Source organism: Colobus angolensis, unplaced genomic scaffold (genome assembly GCF_000951035.1).
Source record: "Colobus angolensis palliatus isolate OR3802 unplaced genomic scaffold, Cang.pa_1.0 Scaffold143, whole genome shotgun sequence".
Taxonomy (NCBI): Eukaryota; Metazoa; Chordata; class Mammalia; order Primates; family Cercopithecidae; genus Colobus; species Colobus angolensis.
In genome coordinates this window covers 4297013-4321503 of record NW_012114522.1, presented here as the reverse complement: position 1 = coordinate 4321503, position 24491 = coordinate 4297013, and the positions used below count along the sequence as shown (strand labels likewise).

At 44.8% G+C, this 24491-nt stretch overlaps 1 protein-coding gene across 1 annotated transcript in view; it reads right to left on the bottom strand.

The window, feature by feature from the left end:
* EVC2 (Ellis van Creveld syndrome 2) overlaps positions 1-24491 on the bottom strand; it is a gene marked incomplete at its 5' end in the record, with an annotated part of 146739 nt that overhangs the window by 103037 nt on the left and 19211 nt on the right. The window contains 2 exons of the mRNA XM_011935424.1: positions 4988-5127; positions 9166-9300. Coding sequence (XP_011790814.1) covers positions 4988-5127; positions 9166-9300 — 275 coding nt within the window. The remainder of the gene's footprint in view (positions 1-4987; positions 5128-9165; positions 9301-24491) is intronic.

Here is a 24491-nt window from a genome sequence, read left to right as displayed (position 1 = left end):
GTGTGTGCTTGTGTAAGCTCTATAAGGACAAAAACCAAGATACTTGCTAGTGTCTGGCAAATGAGAGTCTTGGATCTACCACAGTGCTTGGTGAAGAAGGAGCCCTCGGCAAGAATCTGTTGGATTCATCAAGCCATTAATTACTTTTTAAAAAGTACTGCATGCATGAACCAGCAACCCAATCAAAGAACAAGTGAACAAAAGAATCTTGGATGAGTTGTTTAATTTCCCTGGGCTTCAGGTTTCTAGAGATGAGGAACAAAATCATTTCTCTAAAGTGTTTACAACGAATAAAAAGAGTAGAAGTTGTAAAAATACACCATATGGTTGGCACATAAAAAACTACTAAACACACATATTTAAAAGCCTCAATTCGACAAATACTCATGAAACACTTACTTTGTACAAACATGATTTTGAGACAGTTTAGAGGCAATGTTAGTAGCATCCAGAAAGAGTCCTAAGCTTGTTCTAATAATAGAGGAAACAGACATAGATCTGAACTTCTTTTTTTGTCTTATGTTCTTTGACTCTCTGAAACATCTAAGCTCAGTCTTTTTAAAAAGCTGTTCGGTCAATAGAAGAAAAGATTGAAAACACTCAGGCCTAAGCCAAATCCATTACTACCTGTGTGACCTTAGGGAAAAACCAATAAGCCTTTCTGAACCTCAGCTTCCTGGTCTAAAACGGGAGAGATGAGAGAATTAAATAAGATCACAGGCGAGAGGTGTGTGAAGTGGTCAGACCTAGAGTAAGGCTGGAGCTAAAACACGATCAGCACTCCATGCCCCTAGAAGCTTCCAGAACCAGCCGGTCCTGCCTAGTTCCTCTTTCCTCCTGGTCCCAGCATGTGCTGAGACTGAGTCCACCTCCATTATAACCACAGTCAAGGGGCTCGATAAAAATCAAAGGAAATAGTCCTTCCTCAAATCCTCTCTGTAAGACGGCCTATGAATAAGCAATGTAAAAACCACCACGCACACCTAGGGAATGCTCTTTGTCAAAAATAACTCAGCAGGATAGAGCAAAGTTATGGCTCTGATGGGGCTTGAAATGAGGGGGTAATCAAGTCACCTAATGGCATATTTCAAATCCCAGCTAAGCTTCATGTTAGAATTACAAATGGGATAACTGATTTGCCAGAGAAAAATGCTATTTTTAGTGGGGAGTGTATCACAGATTTCCACGCATACTAAGCTCCTGCCATTCTGAGTGACATTTTCTTTCTGGGAGCATCTAAGCAGGACTATACAGCAAGATGGAAAGATTAAAAGTAATTGGCAATGCTATAATTGAAAAAAAAAAAAAAAAGACTGGGTTCCTAAAACTAGTGTCCAACCACAATGCCTGAAACAGAACTGGAGTTCAATAAATATTGAATGTTGGGACGGGAGGGAGGATGGGAAGCTTGGGGAGAGGAAGAGAGGAATGAACTTAGTTCACAAGCTGAACACTCTCAGTGCATGCTTGATAATCAACGCTAAACACTCTTCAGGCAAAATAAGACAAGCTCCCAAGAAAAACGAATATAAAATTCCAGAGGTGCAAGAACAAAACCATTATAAACTTCAACATTCCTATTGTACTCAAGCATCAGGACTGGCAAACTGCAGCAGCTGCTTATAATTTCATATAATGTAGGGATAAAGACTGGGCTTCTTATGCCCCATTACTTTTTGAATAAAAAACAAAGACAGGAGGATTAATACTTTCCTGTTTTAAAGTACTAATTACTTTAATCGGAAGGTTATGGAGTACCACATACTTGCAAACTAAATATCCAGGTGCTGATTGCATGATCCAAATCTTTTCACTCTACTTGTCATTTTCATGTTTTGTAAGAAAACAGACTTTTAGTTCTGAAGTCACTTGATAATTAGCTGCTCACACCACGTAATATAGTAAGTGACATTTATGAACCTCTGCCAATAACTTCGCCTTCCACTGCTCGTCCATTTCTCCCTACTACTTCAGACAAGGTGGCAAATATTAATTTGTAATCTTTGGCATTCTGATTAGGGAATTAAGTGAAAATGAAGAATGGCATCTGGATGGCTGCACAAGGCTTAATTAACCAAGCCATACAACTGGCACCCAGCAACGGATGAATAAGCCCTGACTCGCCTCTTCGTACAAGGTCAGCCCTGCAGTTACGAGGCTCCAGGCCTGGCTCTTCACCAGGCACCCAGTGAAGAAGGAGCACTCATTCAAACAAGAAGGGAGTCCCTTTCTTCTGAGAACAGTCATTGAGCTCACAAAGTGGAATGAGTCAGACATAGCAGAGCTCTTCTCTCAGGTCAGTAGGTGGTTGCTCCTGAAAAGCATGACACAGAGCTGCTTCTGGTTCTACCTAGGATCTACCTCTTTTGTGTCACAGGACACCATTTATCAGACCCAGGGAGGATCAGGAAGCCACTCAGTTTTGCTCCCCAGGTCTCCCATGTTCAGTATGCTTTCAATTTTCTTGAGAAAGACTCAAGGAAGGGCAAATCACCCTGACCACTTCTCTTTAGGGTCTGCTAATCTGACCAGGGCTCACAGCAGCTATTACCATAAGGACACGTCCCTATCACAAGTCTCTTTCACATCATTACACATGACAGTATCCCGAGGCTCTAGGTTATGGGTTCCCCGTTTGAGAGATGAGAAAACTGGGCTCAGAGAACGTCTGTAAAATATAAATGTGCCTGAGCCTAAACAGTGAGGAAGCTCAAGTCCCATTCTTCACTCACCAGATGTATTGCTGTGGGTAAACCTCTCAGCCTAGCTGAGCCTCAGCTGCTTCGACTATCAAACACTGAAAATAAGATGCCATACCAAAAAGCAGTACCATGAGCACCAAATTAAATAAGGGGTGTGACATGAGCACCAAATTAAATAAGGGGTATGCACATTTCTAAAAGTGACATAAACATAAGGTATTTTATCTGAAAATATAAGGCATTACAGTTTATCATCATCTTGATGATTCCAAATTCCCAGAAATTACCCTCCAGTGGGCAGTGCGTGGGCAGAGAGCTACAAATCTTGAACCTAGAATAAAAAAGGATTCCTGTAAATGAAATCCAATATGAAGAGTTCACATTTGGCCCCATTATTAATCATCAGCAGTCTAACAAGAAAGCAAAGCATGTTAAAATAAAAATAATCAGATACAACCAAATAAGAATTTGATCTGGGAGAAATGAAGCCCAGCTTTGAATGATCTCAATCTCTGATTGGATTAATATAATCCATAATTATGCTACCAGCCGCTTAGAAGATAACATCACCCTCGTCCTCAGATTGTCTTTTCAACTTCATATACAATGTCTAGCACATAATCAAAAATACACAGAGATATGAGACAAGAAAATATGATCAAACACTGAGTGGTACTCTAGATAACAGACACAGAATGAAGGTACAGATAATAACGTCTTCAGACAGCAACTTTCAAATAATTTTGTTTGAGAGTAAATAAAAAAAATAAGATTGAGATTTTTGGCAAAAAAAAAAAAAAAGGAAAATTAAAGAAAACATACAGAAGTCATCTTAAATATCTGTTGAAAGGAAAGAAGGAATGGCAAGGCCATGCTGATGAACCTTATCTAGTTAAGGTTACCTATTAGACTGTGACCCATGTGTCCATCCAGGAGAAATCTTGGGCAATGATTAAGAGCCTGGACCATGGAGCAGATGACCTGAGTTTAAAACCTGACCCTATCATTTACTAGTATACGCCCTTGGGCAAGTTACTTAACCTCTTTCAAGTTCTCATCCATAATACGTTACAGAGAGCAATACCTACTTCATAGGCTTGTTAAGAGGATTATACGAGTTAGTTCTGTAAAGTTCTTAAACAGTGTCTGGCACTATCGGCTATTGCACATAGGAAGTATGATGTCAATATTCATTAACTACATAAGAAGAACTGAATTCAGTTCAGCATACAGTCACATCACCTGGTCTGGCCTTTCTCCCCTGCTGCCTCTTCTTTATTTTCTATACTTAATACCCCAATCTGCACATCAGCCACACTTGGCTACTGACATCTCACCAAACGCACCTTGCTCCTTTCACATTCTTACATCTGCCCTTTCTTTCCTCTGTCTGAAAATCGTTTCCATGCTTAATCAATTTGGAAAGCTTCTTCATAAGCTTTCAGAATCAATTCAGATTCTCTCCCTCTTAACTGAGTACTAGACTTAATACCTGGATGATGAAATAATCTGTACAACAAACCCCTGTGACATGAGTTTATCTATGTAACAAGCCTACACACATATCCCTAAACTTAAAAGTTAAAAATAAATAAAAAATTTTAAAAAAACATAATTAGTTCAGGCCGGGCGCAGTGGCTCACGCCTGTAATCCCAGTACTTTGGGAGGCTGAGGCGGGCAGATCACGAGGTCGGGAGATCAAGACCATCCTGGCTAATGTGGTGAAACCCCATCTCTACTAAAAATACAAAAAAATTAGCCGGGCGTGGTGGTGGGCACCTGTAGTCCCAGCTACTCGGGAGGCTGATGAGGCAGGAGAATGGCGAGAACCCAGGAGGCAGAGCTTGCAGTGAGCCGAGATCGCGCCACTGCACTCCAGCCTGGGTGACAGAGTGAGACTCCGTCTCAAAAAAAAAAAAAATAGTTCAATGCCACCTCCTCTGGGAAGCATTTCTATGACTTTCTCAGAAGTAATTACTTCCTCTTCTGTGCTCTGCCAGCCCTGACCTTCCCATTAGTATGGTGGTCACCCAATTTTGTGGTCACTTCTGTTTATGTTTCAGTCTTTCCCACTAGATCAGACTTCCTTAGAGCAGGAAGTATGACTTCTACACTTCTTTTCCTAGATGCCAAACATTCAGTGCATAGCAGTTGTTGAATTACGACTACAGAGTGACAAATGATTAACTGAATGAATGAAATATACTCCGTGTTTGGTCTTACGTCACTGTCATTAAAACATTCATCACATCTGTGGAAGTATAACGGGATTTAGAATTCTTACTCTTCTAAGGCTTGAAGCATGCTCCCAGGGTCCTCAGAAGACAGAATGTCTACCATTTGATCGTTAAGGGAAAGGTCCTCATTCACGCCATCAGCTGAGGTGAACGGCAAGGGTTCCAGCTTGCTGTCGTACTGCCAAACCTTCAGAAGAATTGCAGAAATAATAATTGATTGGGCCTTCCTGTAAATTCCATGTGCTGAGAAAGCCAGGAGGGAAGGCCAGGGGTCTGCAGTCAGAGTACCCAATCAACCCCACCACTGTGAACACGGTAAACCCAGACAAACTTTTGCAAATGTCCCTGAGCCGCCGTTTTCTCTGCAAAGAAATGGGATCGTAATTCCAACAGCCCTGCGTGTGGACATTGTGTGGATAAAGTGGAACAATGGAAAGAAAGAACTTTTCAACCTGTAAGACCTATAAAATATTTCACTGTCATCATCTTTATCATTATCAGGTACAGCGGACCTCATAACGGGTATGGTGGACCTTGACATCAGAGATCTGGTTGGTTTCTAATCAGAATACGGGATTGGGCGGGGCGTGGTGGCTTACACCTGTAATCATAGCACTTTGGGAGGCTGAGGTGGGTGGATCACTTGAGGTTAGGAGTTTGACACCAGCCTGGCCAACATGGTGAAACCCCGTCTCTACTAAAAATATAAAAATTAGCCAGGTGTGGTGGCAGGTGCCTGTAATCCCAGCTACTCAGGAGGCTGAGGCAGGAGAATCTCTTGAACCCAGGAGGTGGAGGGTGCAGTGAGCCAAGATTGCGCCACTGCACTCCAGCCTGGGCGACAGAGTGAGACTCTGTCTCAAAAAAAAAAATAAAGAAAAAGAATATAGGATTGTGAGCTAGAAGTGACATTAAAGATAACTAAGCCCAACCCTCTGATTGGATAAGAGATAGATCTGTTTCGTCTCCAATATCATTAACACTGCAAAAATGCATGATAGTTACAGCTAACCTATATCAATTCTTGTCCCTGTGGCAGATACTATTTTCAGTGCTTTCTTTGTGTTATCATGAAGCTGTTACAACAAGGGAAGTGTTGGTGTCCCCACTTTACAAATAGGAAAACTGAGGCTCACAGAAGTGAAATAACGTTATTGAAGGCCACACAGCTCAAAAGAGTCCAGTTGATTTTTGATCCCAATCCAACTCTGAAGGCTGCCTTCTGTTTTAGAGCAGACCACTGACCACTACTATGCTGGCAAAAAAATAAAGAAAAATGTGAAAAGAGTTCATTCTGTGATGCCAGGAAATAAGTACTGCAAGGGTCTTTAGGCCTTAAATCAAATTCATACTCTTGCTTTCCTCTGTGCAGTTCTCATGATCTGCCTTACTCTCTGGGAAATGAATCCTGGTCCGACATCAAAGCAGCAGGGTGCATTTAGCTCCTCTGATTGATAACAGCTTTGGGAGAATCAGTACAAGGTCTGATTAGATGGGCTGTTTTTCTTCTCACTTTTGCCCAGCAAGGAGACTGTGGGTTGACCTCATTTTGAAATGACAATCCCCTCCTCCAAGAAGCAGGGACAAAATGTATAACAGGCTCCTCACCTAGGCTGGGGTGGAATTTTCAGCCTCCAGGGAGAGGGGGTCCCCAGAAGCTGGGTCCCAGCCTGTGCCTGGCCATGTTAAACAAGTTGTTTAACCTCATGGACCTCACTGTTTTCAAGCTAAAGTGAGGGAGAAAGATGACATATCTTCCTGCCAAAGTGTTGCACCTCTGGGTGACAATGAGTCACAGCAGGGGCCCTTGCATGGCTGGTTCTTTGCCATGTCCCCTCCTTGAGCGCTACAGTACCCACCAACCCAAGACCCACCAGCCAACACACCTAGTCCTTCCCTGAATGGTTCTGCTGGCCTTCAGATGCCATGCAGGGGCATATCACCTTCCTTCTTGCTTTTCTGCCTCCTTGTCGCCAACCAATGACTAATGGAACTTAGTGGACATCTCTTCCAGCCCCTTGCCCCCCAGGTAAGCGATGCAGTGGCAGGTCTGCCCCATCTCCAGAGCCTCCGGGCAGGACTAAGCCCATCAGGGCCCAGGTCCCTGATGAAACACACCCTTTACCAGCCACCTTCCCTTTCTGCCTCACTTCCCACTCCCTCCCCTTATGTCCTGAGACAACTTCCCACATAAACTACTTGAATTGGAATTCTGGTCTCAGGTGACAGGATGTGTGTGGGTGATGGGATGCGTGTGAGTGACGGGATGCCTGTGGGGTGATGGGATGCCTGTGGGGTGACGGGATGCGTGTGGGTGACGGGGTACATGTGGGGTGATGGGGTGCGTGTGGGTGACGATACACGTGTGGGGTGACGGGGTGCATATGGGTGACAAGATGCGTGTGGGTGACGGGATGCATGCGGGGTGACAGGGTGCGTGTGGGTAACGAGACACGTGTGGGGTGTCGGGGTGCATGTGGGTGACAAGATGCGTGTGGGTGACAGGATGTGTGTGGGTGACGGGATGCCTGTAGGTGATGGGAAGCGTGTGGGTGACGGGATGTGTGTGGGGTAACGGGATGTGTGTAGGTGATGAGATGCATGTTGGTGACGGGATGCGTGTGGATGATGGGATGCATGTTGGCGACGGGATGCCTGTGGGTGATGGGATGCATGTGGGGTGACGGGATGCATGTGGGTGACTAGATGCATGTGAGTGACAGGATGCGTGTGGGTGATGGGATGTGTGTGGGTTGACGGGGTGCATGTGGGGTGATGAGCTGCCTGTGGGCGATGGGATGTGTTTGGGTGACGGGATGCATGTGGGGTGACGGGATGCGTGTGGGTGACAAGATGCGTGTGGGTGACGGGATGCATGTTGGTGACAGGATGCCTGTGGGTGACGGGATGCATGTGGGTGATGGGCTGCATGTGGATGATGGGATGCGTGTTGATGACAGGATGCGTGTGGGGTGACAGGATGCATGTGGGTGACAAGATGCCTGTGGGTGACAGATGCGTGTGGGTGATGGGGTGCATGTGGGGTGATGGGCTGCATATAGGTGATGGGATGTGTGTTGATGACGGGATGCGTGTGGGGTGACAGGACGCATGTGGGTGACAAGATGCCTGTGGGTGATGGGATGTGTGTGGGTGATGGGATGCATGTGGGTGACAAGATGCCTGTGGGTGACGGGATGCGTGTGGGTGACGGGATGCGTGTGGGTGATGGGCTGCGTGTGGGTGATGGGATATGTGTTGATGACGGGATGTGTGTGGGGTGACGGGATGCGTGTGGGTGACAAGATGCCTGTGGGTGACGGGATGCGTGTGGGTGATGGGATGCGTGTGGGTGACGGGATGCATGTGGGGTGACGGGATGTGTTGGGCGACGGGATGCGTGTGGGGTGACGGGATGCGTGTGGGGTGACGGGATGCGTGTGGGTGACGGGATACATGTGGGGTGACAGGATGCGTGTGGGTGATGGGGTGCGCGTGGGTGACGGGCTGTGTGTGGGGTGATGTATGCGGGGTGACGGGATGCGTGTGGGTGATGGGATGCGTGTGGGTGACCGGATGTGTGTGGGATGACGGGATGCGTGTGGGTGATGGGATGCGTGTGGGTGACTGGATGTGTGTGGGGTGACAGGATGCGTGTGGGTGATGGGATGCATGTGGGCGATGGGATGCGTGTGGGTGACGGGATGCCTATGGGGTGACAGGTTGCCTGTGGGGTGATGGGATGCCTGTGGGGTGATGGGATACCTGTAGGGTGACGGGCTGTGTGTGGGGTGATGGCCTTTGCATGGGGTAATGGCTGCAGGGGTTCTCCCACCTGGTTGCTGGTTAGAAGTTTTAAAAATGACTAAACCAGGCATGTTGGTGTGTAGTTGCAGTCCCAGCTACCTGGAAGGCTGAGGCAGGAGGATTGCTTAAACCCAGGAATTCCAAGTTGTAGTGTTCTGTGACTGTGCCTATGAATCGCTGGTGGACTCAGCCTGCGCAGCACAGCAAGACCCTGGCTCTTAAGAAAAAAAAAAAAGAATGATGGGGATGCATCCCAGGACAAGTATCAGTTTTGGAGGTGGGCCCTGGGCATGGGTTTTTGTGCACAGCTCCCTCAGTGATGATGATGGGGGGATCCAGGGCTGAGACCCACAGAAATGGGGGATGAACTTCAACCTCACATCCACCATCTTCCAAACCACCCTCAGGGCAGACTCACCCGATGTCTGGTGAGTATGCTTCCCTTCAGACACTGATAGTGAACCATGAGGAAGAGAGCAGCCCAGGTCAGCATAAGGGAGAGGAGGAAGGCAATGAAGAACCCCGCTGCATGGAGGCCATGGTATGGCAGAACCTGCGGAGACAAGAGGAGAGCAGGATTCATGCGTGGTCAGACTGCAGGTCTCCCAGGCCACACAGATGATCCAGTGTCAAAGTAGACCAAGTGGGGAGCCAGGGGACTCACTTTCATTTGAGTCCCGCTCTGCCAACTACCAGCTGGCTGCCTGGAGTCCCTCACTGGTCCTCTCTGAGCCTGAATTTCCTCAGTGCTTGACAAGTCTTTCAAAGAAAGACCTGAGGCATGGTGATTTGCACACAATAGTGCCATCCAGCCCCAAGCCTAGCACATCACAGACACTCAAGAATGTTAAATTCCCAAATCAAATACATGATAATCCAAAGGATTCGTGACATTTTTTGAGAATCATGGGCAGAATTTTGCAAAGGCCAGAGGAAGAACCCATGGCACCCTCACCTTCCCACTACACTCTATAACTTTAAATTAAATAATTTAACCCCAATTTTTATGGTATTACACTTAGAGAAAATCTCTTGTCTTCTGACTAGTGAGATTAGTGACCCACACTTACCCCCACCCCTCCTTCCCTGCTTCTGCCTTCCAGCATTTATTAGGTTTATAAGATATATATTTTGTTCTGCAACCAGAATTCAATCCTGATTATTGTTTATAGGTTAATTTCAGCAACTACAAATTTTAAAAGACAATATTATTACGATTAGGCAAATGTTGCTCACTGCAGAGTAAAGTAATTGGATCAAATCCTGTGTCATTAAATATCTGCCCCTCAAAGGATCCAATCCTGTGTCACTAAATACTGCCCATCAAAGGAGTAATTCAGTCCCTTTTCTCACACTTTATCAATGATTCCAAATCAGGCTACATTTTTAGTTTGCTTCAGTGTGAATTAGCATTTCCTTGTGTGACTTTTTGTTTTTCCTGAAGTTTTTCATGGCCTATCTTTTTTCTTCCTAGCATAAACCCATGTTCTTAATAATACTATCTGTTACAAGGAGTCAAATTTACTTTTTCTTAAAGTCATCATTCCCAGAGTTCTTTGACTTTCTGATTTAATCAGATCTGGCTACTTTCTAGGTTTTCTGGTATCACAGAGAGATTTTCTTTTCCTTCACTGCCTTCTATATTGTCACAGCATTACTCATTGAAGAAAATCTGTTTCTTGGATCCCATTTCTTCCTTTTTCTTGGATAATTCTTTTTTATTTTGATGAAGTATCCTAAGTATCTATTTATTCTCAAGTAAGTTTGTTTAGAGAAGATATTCTTTTCTCACATCTGGCAATACTGTCACTTAGTTCTGTTTGATTGATAGTATGGCTGGCTACATAATTCAAGGCTCAAAATAATTTTCCCTCAAAATGTTGATGGTGCCACTCCACTGTCTTCTGACAGAAGTATGCCTGATGACCTTTTGGAAGGATCTGTTTTTGTTTTCTGGGTGCTTTTTAAGATTTCCCCTTTTTCCCTATAGGTCTGAATATCCTACAATTTAAAAGAAGATTTTTGAATACATTTCTAATAATATATAAAAGGCTTATATACTAATGTAACTTTGCAAAAAAATACACACAGTATAATCTCCATTTCACTAAAATAAAAATAATGTGCATATATACACATACATGTGTAAATTATAAAGAAAATTCTTCAGAATTTTATTTGAATGTAATTTCTTGATGACGTTTTTCACTTTCTTTATGCTTGTTTTCTAATATTTCTACAATGGGTATGTATTACTTGTGTAATAAGAGACAATAATAATTATTATTACTACTATTATGATGATGATTATAAAAAAAAAGGTAAAGGCAAATTTGATAGATGAAAATCACCCAGACTGCTGGCTGAGGCTTTGTCAACCCAAATCACAACTCCACTTCTTCCTATTTTCAATCCTGCTCCTTTTGGTTTCCTTTTATAAGGGGTCACTAATTGTACCAAGGGTCCCCAAGGCCACCTGCATACAATCCCACTCACAAGTATGGTTTATTACAGCAAAAAGATATAAAGCAAAGTCAGAAAAGGGAAGAATGTAGTAAAGTCCAAGGTAAACAAGGCACATACTTCCAGACTCCAGAGGAGTCACAAAATACATGCTTCATCCCCCCAGCGAGGGGTTGTGACAACTCATGTGAAATATTTTCTACCAGGGAAGCTCATTACGGCTCAGTGTCCAGGGTTTATATTCAAGGCTGATCACATAGGCACCCTGGCATGTACCAAAATTTCATACTCCAAGAAAAACAGCAAGTAATCAGCATAAACTATACTATATGTAAAAAACAGTTCAGGCACAAGGAGCCACTCTTATCAGTTTTAAGAAGATGGGAATCCTGAAATTCAAGTTTCCAGTCACCAGCCCAGGATCAATCTTGTAAGCAAGTTTTTCTAAGGATAGCAGCCTCCAGCTGGATATGATAATTCTTCTCTGCACAATGGAAAGCATATTATACCCCAAACTCTGCATCAGCATCTGTCTCCAGAAAAGCCAACCTGTGACAATTAGTTTAATTTAAAATGACTCCAGACCAGGGGCCACCAAATGTTTTGTTTAGGAGCTAGAAGACAATTAGCCTATTCCTCATTCTTATGGCCATAATGCAGACTGTAGTCAAGGTTACATTTTTTCTGACAGACCAGTGAGGCCACCCTGACTTTCTAGACTGTCAAAGCTAAGTTAGATCAAAAACAGGAGCTTCAGTTCAAATGTTTATTGAAACCTGAATCGAAGTGTGATGCCACTTATAACTTGCCTTTGATAAATCAGCCTCTGTCCACAGAGGCTGTTATCAGAGACTATCAGAGAACCAATTATGTTTTCTTGCTCTAACATCCTCCTGATCCTAAATCTTGAATTTTGATTAGCACCAAAATGAAATCCAAGTACTCCATTTGTTCTGGACACGTCCCTCTGCTCCCTGAGCCCTGACTGTGTACGTACTAGACAAGAAAAAAATCGATAAGTTGAATAAACATAAATAGCATTGCATGGAGGTTATGTCAAAATATTAATGGAAAGGAAACTTAAAAAAAATCTGTCTGTAAAAGAACACAGTAGTTAAAGATCAGCAATCTGTTTTCAAGATTGTTAATCCCCTTTACCTTCAAAGAAGGCAACAACTTGTCTTTTCATCTTCGAGAAGAAGGAATGGGAGGTAAAGGGGATTAACAATTTTGATTACCTACAATACGCCAATCTCCGGGCTAGGTAAATGTAGTGAGTTGAGCTGAGTTGTGCCCTCCAAAAAGACATGTTGAAGTCCTAACCTCAATACCTATGAATGTGACCTTATTTAGAAATTTTCTTTGTAGATGTAGTCAAGTTAAGATGAAGTCATACTGGGTCACAGTGAGTCCTAAATCCAATGATTGTGTCTTCATGAGGAGAGGGAGATTTGTAGACACACACAGAGAAGATGGCCATGTGAAGATGGAGGCAGATACTGAGTGATGCAGCTATAAGCCAAGGATTTCAAGGAATGTCAAGGATTTCTGGAGCCACCAGAAGGTAAGAGGCAAAGGAAGATGTTTCTCCAGGGTCTTTAGAAAGAGCATGGCCCTGCCTGCCAACACCTTAATTTCAGAATTCCAGCCTGCAGAACTATAAGAAAATTAAATTGTTGTTTTAAGGTACCAAGCTTGTGGAGATTTATTATGGCAGCCTGAGGACACTAACACAATGCTTCATAAACTTTATTTCATTCAATTTTCTGTAATCCCGTGGAACACGTATCATCCCTGTTCTACTGACAGACAAATGGAAATGCAAAGAGATTAAAAAATTAATTGAAGTTCACAGCTAAAACAGAATTAGCTCTGCTGGACTCCAATGTCTACATTTGCCCCACTAAAGCTGGACACTACTTACTGTCCAGGGGGCTGCATGTTTTTCTAAAATGTTTTTAATCCTAATCTCCCATACCATGGTGGAAGTTAGTTGTATGATTGACATTACATATGGGCAGCATCACTCTACTGTAAAAGGCAGGGAAAGAACTCTCTTGTATGTTCCTTCTCCCCTTCTGTCTCCCTGCCTCCCTCCTTCCTACTTCATGAAGTGGAAATGGACAGCTGAGTCAGGCTACCTCAAATCTCCTCCTCTTTCCACTTCCACCTTCTAAATCCACATCTTGAGATCTTACTTTCATTTTGCCACAAGGGCACTGCCAAGAGAAACTGAAGAGTAGAGGTACTGTGGGCAGTTCAGTGGAGCAGGGTCTAGATCAATGCTTAAAGTAGCAACACAGTTGTGGGAATGGAAGCCTGGATCTAGGAAGAGGGAAAAACCAGAGCCAGTTCTGCAGATCCCATCACCTTTCATCCCCTTCTCTTACAATTCCTGCTTTCTGACACCAAGCGACAAGCAAATCTAGGCAGAGCCTACCTCCATGGGGCAAACCCACTCATGACCCTCACTTTCTTCATTTATCTGTGTTGTTAAATTATGTTAGGTCCTGCTCTGCCTACAATGCCTCTACTCTTCAATATTCCTCAGTGAAGAATGACCAAAGAAGAGTAAAATCTCAATATGTAATTTTATGAGGAGAAGGCTCCACATAATCACTACCATCACTATAATCATCACCAACATTAACATTAACACCATGATTATCAACATCATGAATATCCCCATCATCACTATCTTCACTATCACCATCATGATCAACATCTTCATTAACACCATCATGATCACCATCAGCAGTAGCATCACCATCAAATTCATCATCATCATCACCATCACCACCATCACCATCTCAACCTTCATTATCAACATCATCAATATCGCCATCATTTTCATCTTTACCATCACCATCAACACCATCATGATCACTATCAGCAGCATCACCACCAAATTCATCATCACCATCACCACCAGGACCACTACCACCATTACCATAGCCACCATCATTACCAACATCAATATCTCCGTCACCACCATCATTATCAACATCATCAATATCCCCATCACCATCATCTTCACACTGGCCATCACCACCATCACTATCAACATCATCATCACCATCATCTTCACCATGACCATCACCACCATCATTGTCAACATTATCAATATGCCAATCACCTTCACCATGACCATCACCACCACCATTATCGACATCATCAATATCTCCATCACCATCATCTTCACCATCACCATCAACACCATCAGCAGCAGCAGCAGCATCAAATTCATTATCACCATCACCACCATGACCACCACCACCATTACCATAGCCACCATCATTATCAACATCATCAATAATCCCATCACCATCATCTTCACCATGACTATCATAATCATTATCAACATCATCAACATCACCAGCACCATCATCTTCACCCCCACCACCATCAACGCCATCATGACACCATCAGCGGCAGCATCACCATTACCATTGTCATTTCAGAGAACATGCATTATGTAGATACTAAGCACCAGGGATGGATCCAAGTGCTTTACATGTATTAATCCTTTTAATCTCTATAATAATACTCTGTGATGGGAACTATTTTAACCTCCACTTTATAAATTATAATGTCATTGTAGAAATTAGCTTTTAAAATGGCCCAAGGTCACAGAGAGAGTAAGTAGTAGACCCGAGACTCACATCCAGCAGCTGGGGTTAGTGGCCTTCACACCCTACCTGCCTCTCCTAGGCTGGCCCTTTATCAGGAGCCCTGCATCGAGCCATCAAGGGTTTGTGCCACTGTTAACACTTTCATTCCCACTCTGGGTATGCAGCTCACCTTTTGGGGGTGAGGGAGTAGTAGCAAGGCAGATTTTGGAACTCCTGAGTCTCTGGCCAAAAGCCTTCCTAATCCCTTCAAACTTTAATTTTGTCCACAGACCAGGCTTTATTCCTCTTTCTTTCCTTTCTTTCTTCCTTCCTTTCTTTCTCTCTTTCTCTCTCTCTCTCTCTCCCTTAGATGGAGTCTTGCTCTTGTTGCCCAGGCTGGAGTGTAATGGCACAATCTCGGCTCACTGCAACCTCCGCCTCCTGGGTTCAAGTGATTCTCCTGCCTCAGTCTCCAGGGTAGCTGGGATTACAGGCAGTGCCACCACGCCCGGCTAATTTTTTGTCTTTTGTTTGTTTTGAGATGCAGTCGCTCTTGTTGCCCAGGCTGGAGTGTAATGGCACAATCTCGGCTCACTGCAACCTCCACCTCCTGGGTTCAAGTGATTCTCCTGCCTCAGTCTCCAGGGTAGCTGGGATTACAGGCACCTGCCACTATGCCCAGCCAATTTCTGTACTTTTTGTAGAGATGGGGTTTCACCATGTTGGCAAGGTTCATCTTGAACTCCTGACCTCATGATTTTCCTGCCTCAGCCTCCCGAGTAGCTGGGATTACAGGCGCCCGCCACCACGCCCAGCTGATTTTTTGTGTTTTTAGTAGAGACGGGGTTTCACCATGTTGGCAAGGTTCATCTTGAACTCCTGACCTCATAATTCACTGGCCTCAGCCTCCCATAGTGCTGGAATTACAGGCGTCAGCCACCACGCCTGGCCTCAAACAGTATTTTAAGTGCAGAATTCTTATATCCATTTCACATGTGCAGAAATCAAGGTTTGCTACAATTTTGTTTCCCTGAAACTCTCTATTGAAGTGGACACATCAAGTGGGCTGCCAGGACTGACTCCGTGTCTGGATATGACACTACACCTGCCTGACTCACTGGAGTCAATGGAGCCCTGTACTGGGTGCTGGAAGAACAAGGAGGAACCAGAGCCAGGCCCTGCTCAAGGAGCTCACGTCCCGCAGAGGAACGAACAGGCAGGCCGATGCTGATGCCACAGTGTGCCTGGGCTGAGGCTGGGGAGCCTGGAGGACTCAGGGAGAGGGGAGAACTCCTCTCCTAGCTCAAAGGACAGGAGAAGGCTTTCCAAGCGGTGATCCAGTGGGCAGAGGAGAATGAGCTGGGCCAGGGAGAGGGCGAGCCTGGAGAAGGACTGGCCTGAGCAGGGCCTGAAGCTGGCAAGAGAAGCAGCCCCAGCCCGACAGGGCCTTCAAGAGCAGGTTAGGGATTTGCTGTGTCATCCTAAGGGAATCAGGGGAACAACGGAGAGGCTTTAAGCCATGAAGAAACATGGTTAGATCAGTATTTTAGAAAGATAACTCTGGACGCCTTATGACTTCAGCCTGGAGGAAGGTAAACCTGGATGCCAAGAGAGGAATGGTGGGCATGAAAAGAGGCTGCAGGAGGCAACAGGACACACCAGCAAGGACCATGGACTTTGGCCTTTGATGAGGGTTCAACTCTTAAATCCACCCCCTTCCATACTGTGGGAGGCTGGGTCCCACACAGAAAGGCAACAGGTTAAAAACAGAATTACCATACAACCCAGCAATTTCACCCCCAAGCATACACCCCAAATAATTTAAAACAGGTATTCAAACAAAAATCTGTTCTCGAATGCTCATAGCAGCACTGTTCACAATAAGCCAAACGTTCTGATGAATAAAGAACATGTGTATATCCATAAAATGGAATATTATTCAGCCCTAAAAAGGAACGAAGTTCTGGTGCATGCTACAACATGCAGGAACACTGAAAACGTGATGCTAAGTGAAAGACGCCAGACACAAAAGGACACATACTGTATGATTCCACTTATCTGAAATGTACAGGGTTGGCAAATCCAGAGACAGAAGCAGAGGAGTGGTTGCCAGGGGCTGGGCGAGAAGGAAATGGGAAGTCACCAATGGGCACCAAGTTTCCTTTCAGAGGCGAAAATGTTCTGGAAGCAGACAGTGGTGATGGCTGCACAACACTGTGAATGTAGTAACTGTCAATAACAGTAAATGTTATGCTGTGTGTACTTTACTACGCACACACAAACAGTGCCTAATGTTTAGGGTTATGGTACACAGAAGTCAGTAAATCTGAGCCGCTATTACTACTACTGTTATTGGCTGGTGGGAAGGGCACAGACTAGGAGACAGAGTCAACGGAGTGTTGTGATGGAATGGATATGTAAGAGGCCAGACACAGGAGGAGCCAACAATGTCCCTGAATCCAGCTCGGGGGCTGGGATGCTGGTAGCACCCACCACTGCAGTGACAAGTCCAGAACCAGAAGTGGCTAAGAGCACCAGAATCAGCTCCACGTTAATCATACTTCTGAGATTCCCTTAAACACGCTACAGCCAAGCTCCACTGAGAATCACGGTAAGTTCAGATTCCAAAGAGAATCTTTACCTTAAACCTCATTGTCTAAGAATAAAGAAAAAGATGGTTATCCCGGCTTCCCATCCCCTAGAGTCCTCCTTACTTTCCTTCTTGTCTCTGGAAAAGAATCATCCACGATTACCACCCCTTTAATCACATATTAGCAGGAGCAGATGCCTTTGATGAATTCTGTCACTGCATTTATGAAGAGCGATGCTGGATAAACAGGCCTTTCAAAATGAATGCTTTAAATGCTCAGAATCCAACACCAAGTTACAAAAGCCTGATGAAGAATTGTTTACAGAGTTTGACTTCAATTATGTACTAAATATATTCATAGCCTTGTGGATGGTGAGATGCGAACATGTTAGCAATGGTTCTCCCTGCTGGTGGGATTACGGCATGAAGCTATTTTACTCTTTCAACTTTTCTGTATGTGGAGGGTGGTGGTAAGGAGAGGACATTTCCTCAAAATGCCCACAGTGCCCACAGTGGCCTTATATTAAATCCCACCCACCCAACCCTTCAAAACACAGACAGTGCTTGATGAACATGGGAGATGACGAATGTTTTCTCTGGAACAGAGTCTGCAAATCATTTACTTGAAATCTTTTACTTTGAGCTTGAGACCCAAGAAGCAGAGGGGTGAGTGGCTTGCTGGTCCTTGTCACACAGTCCTTGAGGGGCAGTCCTGAGGGCAAAGAGACCCTCGGCCTCCCAGCTGATAATTCTGGCAAGAGTGAGATGTCAAAGCTAATCACAGGCAGAGACAATCACACTTACCAACGCAGCTTTGCTAATTTACCAATCTAGCGAATAGCATCTGGAGTAGAGAACGCATCACACAGCATGATTCTGACTGCAATGGTGTTGAGTTCTGAACCTGGTCAGTTCCCAGAGCCTCTAGACCAGAGGTTTTTACTCTAAAATGGGAAAGTGAGACTAGATAATCTTTAAGGTCTCTTCCAGTTCAACAATTCTATTCTGATGTCAACAAAAATGGATTAAGTGCCATCCAGAGGACTAATCTCAACTTCACACAGTGCCAGGCTTTAATAAATGATCCAATGCATAGGACCACAGCCAAGGGTACAACTAGCTGGCCAGGGAAGGGCTAGGGCATCACAGAGTGCAGATGCTGGTCAGGGTCCAGCAGGAGGTTTATAAGTTGCCCAAAGAACAGGTAAGATAAGAACAGGATGTGCAAAACCAGAGCATAATGGAAAACAAAGGCACCCAGTGGCCCTGGGAGATGGTTAGCAGGGATCGGCTTTCCTGATGGATCCTGAATGGGGGCCCCTCAAGAATAGAAAGCAGGCAGGTTCATGTTTTAGGGAAGACCACTCCAGCATGGACAATGGGCTGGGTAGGGAGTAAAACTGGAGGCAGAAAGGATAGGATGCTGGGGCAGTCATCAAAACAAGAAATGCAGGTTAGGGCAATGGTTAGCGGGCTTGGAATGTCCATGGAGAAGGCAAAAATGATAACGTGCAATTGTGTGCAAACCCCTAAGCCTATAAATCCAACTCACAGCCACGTGATTTTGCCTACAGAGTGACACAGGCCGCCACTGTGCTTCAAGGGCACCTCTAACTCATCTTTGGGAAATTCTCATACCGTAGATAGCTGTCCATTGTGGCCTTCCATCTCTTATAAATTAATATTAAGATTCTCTTTATATATTAAAAACATTAATCTTTTGCCTCTTATGTATATTACAAATATTTCCCCAAGTTTCTCATTTATCTTTCTGAGTGCTGTTTTTAAATGTAAAGTTTGCAACTATGTGTACCTAAATCCACAGTTTTCTCCAGATCACATCCTATTAGCCCATATTTACTTTTTACAAATTGTTATATTTACTTAGATTTTAATCTAATTAGGAAATTCATTTTTATCTTTCTTTCAAAAGACCCAGTCAGTTGTTACCAAATTCATGGATGATACATCCTCCTTCTCCCACTGGTTTAAAACATATGTATAGATGCGTGTGTAGATTTTATCTTTTGTTCCACTGGTCTGATGTTTCTTGTAGCAGTCAAATGCTGCATTACTGTAGCTTTGTAATTTTTTTTTTTTTTTTTTTTTTTTGAGACGGAGTCTCACTCTGTTGCCCAGGCTGGAGTGCAGTGGCCGGATCTCAGCTCACTGCAAGCTCCGTCTCCCGGGTTTACGCCATTCTCCTCCCTCAGCCTCCCGAGCAGCCGGGACTACAGGCGCCCACCACCTCGCCCAGCTAGTTTTTTTGTATTTTTTAGTAGAGACAGGGTTTCGCCATGTTAGCCAGGCTGGTCTCGATCTCCTGACCTCGTGATCCACCCGTCTCGGCCTCCCAAAGTGCTGGGATTACAGGCATGAGCCACTGCGCCCGGTGCTTTGTAATATTTTTAATATCTGCTAGGGTAAACCCTCCCACATTACTCTTCATTTTCAAAACCTTCCCATCTGGGTTCATAATTTATATTTTCAGGTGAAACTATTTTTTTCACATCCCCTCCAAAGTCCCATTAAAATCAGTATTGGAGGCTGGGCGCGGTGGCTCACGCCTGTAATCCCAGCACCGGGAGACTGAGGTGGGTGGATCACCTGAAGTCTAGAGTTCAAGACCAGCCTGACCAACATGCTGAAACTCCAAATCTACTAAAAATACAAAATTAGCTGGGCCTGGTGGTGGGTGCCTGTAATCCCAGCTACTCAGGAGGCTGAGGCAGGAGAATTGCTTGAACCCGGGGTGCAGAGGTTGTGGTGAGTCAAGATCGTGTCAATGCACTTCAGCCCGTGCAACAAGAGCAAAACTCCGTCTCAAGAACAACAATAACAACAACAACAAAATTAGTATTGGAATTGCACTCTGAATGAATTGGGGTACCATAACAATTGGTTTAAATGTCTCTCTCTCTGATTAGACCTGAGATCCTGGCAGCAGAACACTGTGACCTGTTCTCTTGGTGCCTGGCACAGTACCTGGCCCTTTCATGGGCACATGTGAACACAGAAGGGGATATCTAGTGCCATCTGAGACCTGCACTCAATGTGTGATTCTTATTTTCTCACAGAAAGACAGTACTCTCATCCAGGAGACAGAAAGGGGAAGACAATTTCTTGAGAAAAAATGAGAAATAATTTCTTGGGGCCTCATTTTCCTTGGCTGACATGTGTCAGTTTCACCCTCAGGAAAGTAACAGGAAATTAAGGAGATAATAGGGTAGCTCCCAAATGCGGCAGAATCTCTATTTACACAATGGAAGCCTACTGTCTTTACCCTGTATTTTTAAACTGCCTGATGCACACATCAGGGGTGCTGCCACCCTTCTGGCGAGCTCATCCTATTCATCACCACCACACCTGTCTGGTGTAATTCCACAACCTCTGCAGGTTCCCCCGTCAGCCCTGCTGGAACACACGCCATGACTGCCACGGCCTTGCCTCACCCTTATGTGTGTGTCACCCAGTAGTGCTTGGTTCAAGCCTGACCAGCAGTCAACACTGGCTTAACCTAGAAGTCAGATCTTCAGCTGCTCCTTCCCCAACTTTAATTAAATCTTACCTTCAAGACCCAATTGAATTCTTCCTCCTCCAGGAAGCCTGCCAGTCCACCCAGCCCATGGAGTTCTCTCTCTCTCTGCTGTCGGTGTCCATGGTACAAGCAATCTATATTTCAGGTCACAAACTCACAAATTCAGCGAGTGCTGTGCATTCTTCAGTCTTTTTTTTTCATTTACTGCCTCGGTGTGAGGGTGGGGATGGTGGGTGACAGGCAACCCGAGTGTCCACGCTGCCGCACGCTACATTACCTCCTAGAATCTTGCACTGAGCCTGACGTACACTTATAGCACCTCTGTGACCCCGATGGGCACTGGAGCATGAGGCCCTGATGCAAAACATTGTCAGCATCACAGAACACTTGGCACAGCTGTGTTGTTATCATGTGTAAATAATAATAACAATACTGACGATGATAACAGCTGACGTTTATGGAGCCCTCACAGTGCCGGGCACTGTGTTGAGTGCTTTACATCCCTTGATCCATTTACCTCAACAACCATCCTGTGAGGTGAATATTGTTATTACTCTCATTTCACAGTTAGGGAAACTGAGGCCCTCAGAGGTGTGTAAGGTGCCCAAGGTCACATGCAATCAGTGGAGAGACAGGGATTCAAAGCCAGGCCTTATGGTCCAAGAGTCTGCTGGGCCCACACAATACCATAGGGCCACCCTGTGCATACACCTCCTCTCCCTACTCAACAGGGAGCTCCCTGAATGTGGTCCACAGCCTGGGGTGCCTGTCCTGGGGACTGATGTGGCTGAAATTCAGCCCCAGTTCAAAGGCCAGGACTTGCATCCACAGGTTTGCATCCCAGGAGTCAACTATTCCTCTTTCTCCTGAAGGCAATATGCAGGTGACAGGAAGCCTGGAAGACCTGGGCATGGCTCAATTCCATCCACAAGTGAGTCTGCGGCAGCGGGGAAGGGCTCATAAATACCCTTACAAGAGCGTTCTCTGCCTTTTATTACATTCATGCAGTGACCAGCCACCTCCTCCTGAGCAGCAATCATCGTCATTGATGACAATAAGCTCAATCATGGGATATTTACCTGTTGAGTGCCATCTACAATGTACTGCGCAGTGGGGGACATGGGTGAATCCGACATGGCCTCACCCGCCAGGAGCTCACAGACCACCAGGGAGACTTCTTACCAGTGCACCTGACAGCCCCACTAAACCAAACACTCACCTAAGGCCAGCCTTGTACTTTCTCTTCATCTCTTCTGTGCAGGACTCTGGCTCTCTGGGAGGCAGTATGGCCCAGTGCCTGACAGCAGGGGTCTGGAGCCAAATTGCTTGGGTTCAAATCCTGGTCCTGCGACTTACTAGCCATGCAGAAAAGAGTTAACATCTTCAGCCAGAGACTGGCATCCTCTGAAAGCTCTTCCTGTAGGGCTGGGCCTCAGCGGATGTCTGGGAACATGGATTTTGGGAGGGTTTCCACTATTTTCTGGTAAGAGTGGCTCTCTGTTTTCAAACTGTCTGTGCAAACAGTGTGGCTCAGGCCGAGCACCTGCTTTCCTTCTGGGAGTCTGGAATCTTGGTGTATGCCAGGCAGAGAGTGCCTATGTGGCTGGCCCCCAGTAAAAATTCTGGCACTGAGTCTCTAAGGAGCTTCCCTGGTAGACAATAATTCACATGTGTTATCACAACTCATGCTGGGGGAATGAAGCATACCCTCCGTGACTCTGCTGGGAGAAGACTCTTAAAATTTGCAGGTGATTTTCTCCAAACTTCTCCCCATGCAACTTTTCCCTGTGCTGATTTTGCTTTGTATCTTTTCATTGTAGTAAGTCATGGCAGTGGGTACAACTACAGGCATGCATCACCTAACAATGAAGAGATGCTCCTAGAAATGCATTGTTAGGTGATTTCCTCATTGTGCAAACATCACAGAGTGACTTACGCAAACCTAGATGATCTAGCAGACTACACACCTAAGCTCTATGGTATAGTCTATTCCTCATTCCTCCTAGGCTACAAACCTGTACAACATGTTACTGTACTGAATACTGTCGGTAACTGTAACACATGCTAAGTATTTGTATATATAAATAGATTCAAGTATAGAAAAGGTACCAAAGCCTGTAATCCCAGCACTTTAGGAGTCCGAGGTGGCCGGATCACTTGAGGTCAGGCGTTCAAGACCAGCCTGGCCAATGTGGTGAAATGCCATCTCTACTAAAAATATAAAAACTAGCTGTGTGTGGTGGTGGGTGCCTGTAATCCCAGCTACTCAGGAGGCTGAGGCAGGAAAATCACTTGAATCTGGGAGGCAGAGGTTGCAGTGAGCTGAGAACGCACCACTGCACTCCAGCCTGGGCAACAAAGCAAGACTCTGTCCAAGAAAAAAAGAAACAAAGAAAGAAAAGAAAAATACGTATAAAAGAGAAAAAAAGTACACTTGTATAGGAAATTTACCGTAACTCGAGCTTGCAGGACTGGAAGTTGCTCTGGGCGAGTCAGTGAGTGAGTGGTGAGTGAATGTGAAGGCCTAGCGTATGACTGTACACGATTGTAGACTTTAGAAACACTGTACCCTTAGGCTACACTACATTTATTTATTTATGTTGAGACAGGCTCCCTCTGTTGCCCAGGCTGGAGTGCAGTGGCATGATCTCAGTTCACTGCAACCTCTACCTCCCAGGTTCAAGCAATTCTCATGTCTCAGCCTCCCGAGTAGCTGGAATCACAGACATGCACCATTTTGCTCAGCTAATTGTTTTTGTATTTTTAGTAGAGACTAGTTTAGCTGTGTTGGCCAGGCTGATGCTGAACTCCCAGCCTCAAGTGATCAGCCCACCTCGGCCTTCCAAAGTACTGAGATTACAGGCATGAGCCACCGTGCCTGGCCACTAAATTTATTTTGCAAATACATGCTGTGCAGGTTTCTTCAGTAATAAGTTAATCTTGGCTTACTGTAACATTTTATATTTTATTTTATTTTACTTTAAGTTCTGGGATACATATGCAGAACATGCAGGTTTGTTACTCAGGTATACACGTGTCGTGGTGGTTTGCTGTACCTATCAACCTGTCACCTACGTTTTAAGCTCCACATGTAACTGCCTTTGCCCCCCACCCCCCAACAGGTTCCAGAGTGTGATGTTCCCCTCCCTGTGACTTTATTACCTTTGTCATTTTTCTTTTTAACATTTTGACTCTTTGGTAATAACACAGCTTAAAACACAAACACACTGTACAGCTGTACAAAAATACATCCTTTCTTTATATCCTTACTCTGTAAGCTTTCTATATTTTTAAGGTTTTTTTTTTTTAAAAAAAAATTTCTTAAACTTTTTTGTTAAAAACTAAGACACACGCACATTAGCCTAGTCCTTGTACACCGTCAGGATCATCAGTATCACTGCCTTCCACCCTGACACCTGTCCCACTGGAAGGTCTTCAGGGGCAGTAACAGGCATGGACCCGTCATCTCCTAGGATAACAAGGCCTTCTTCTAGAATCCCTCCTGACGGACCTGCCTGAGGCTGATTTCTAGGTAAGCTTAT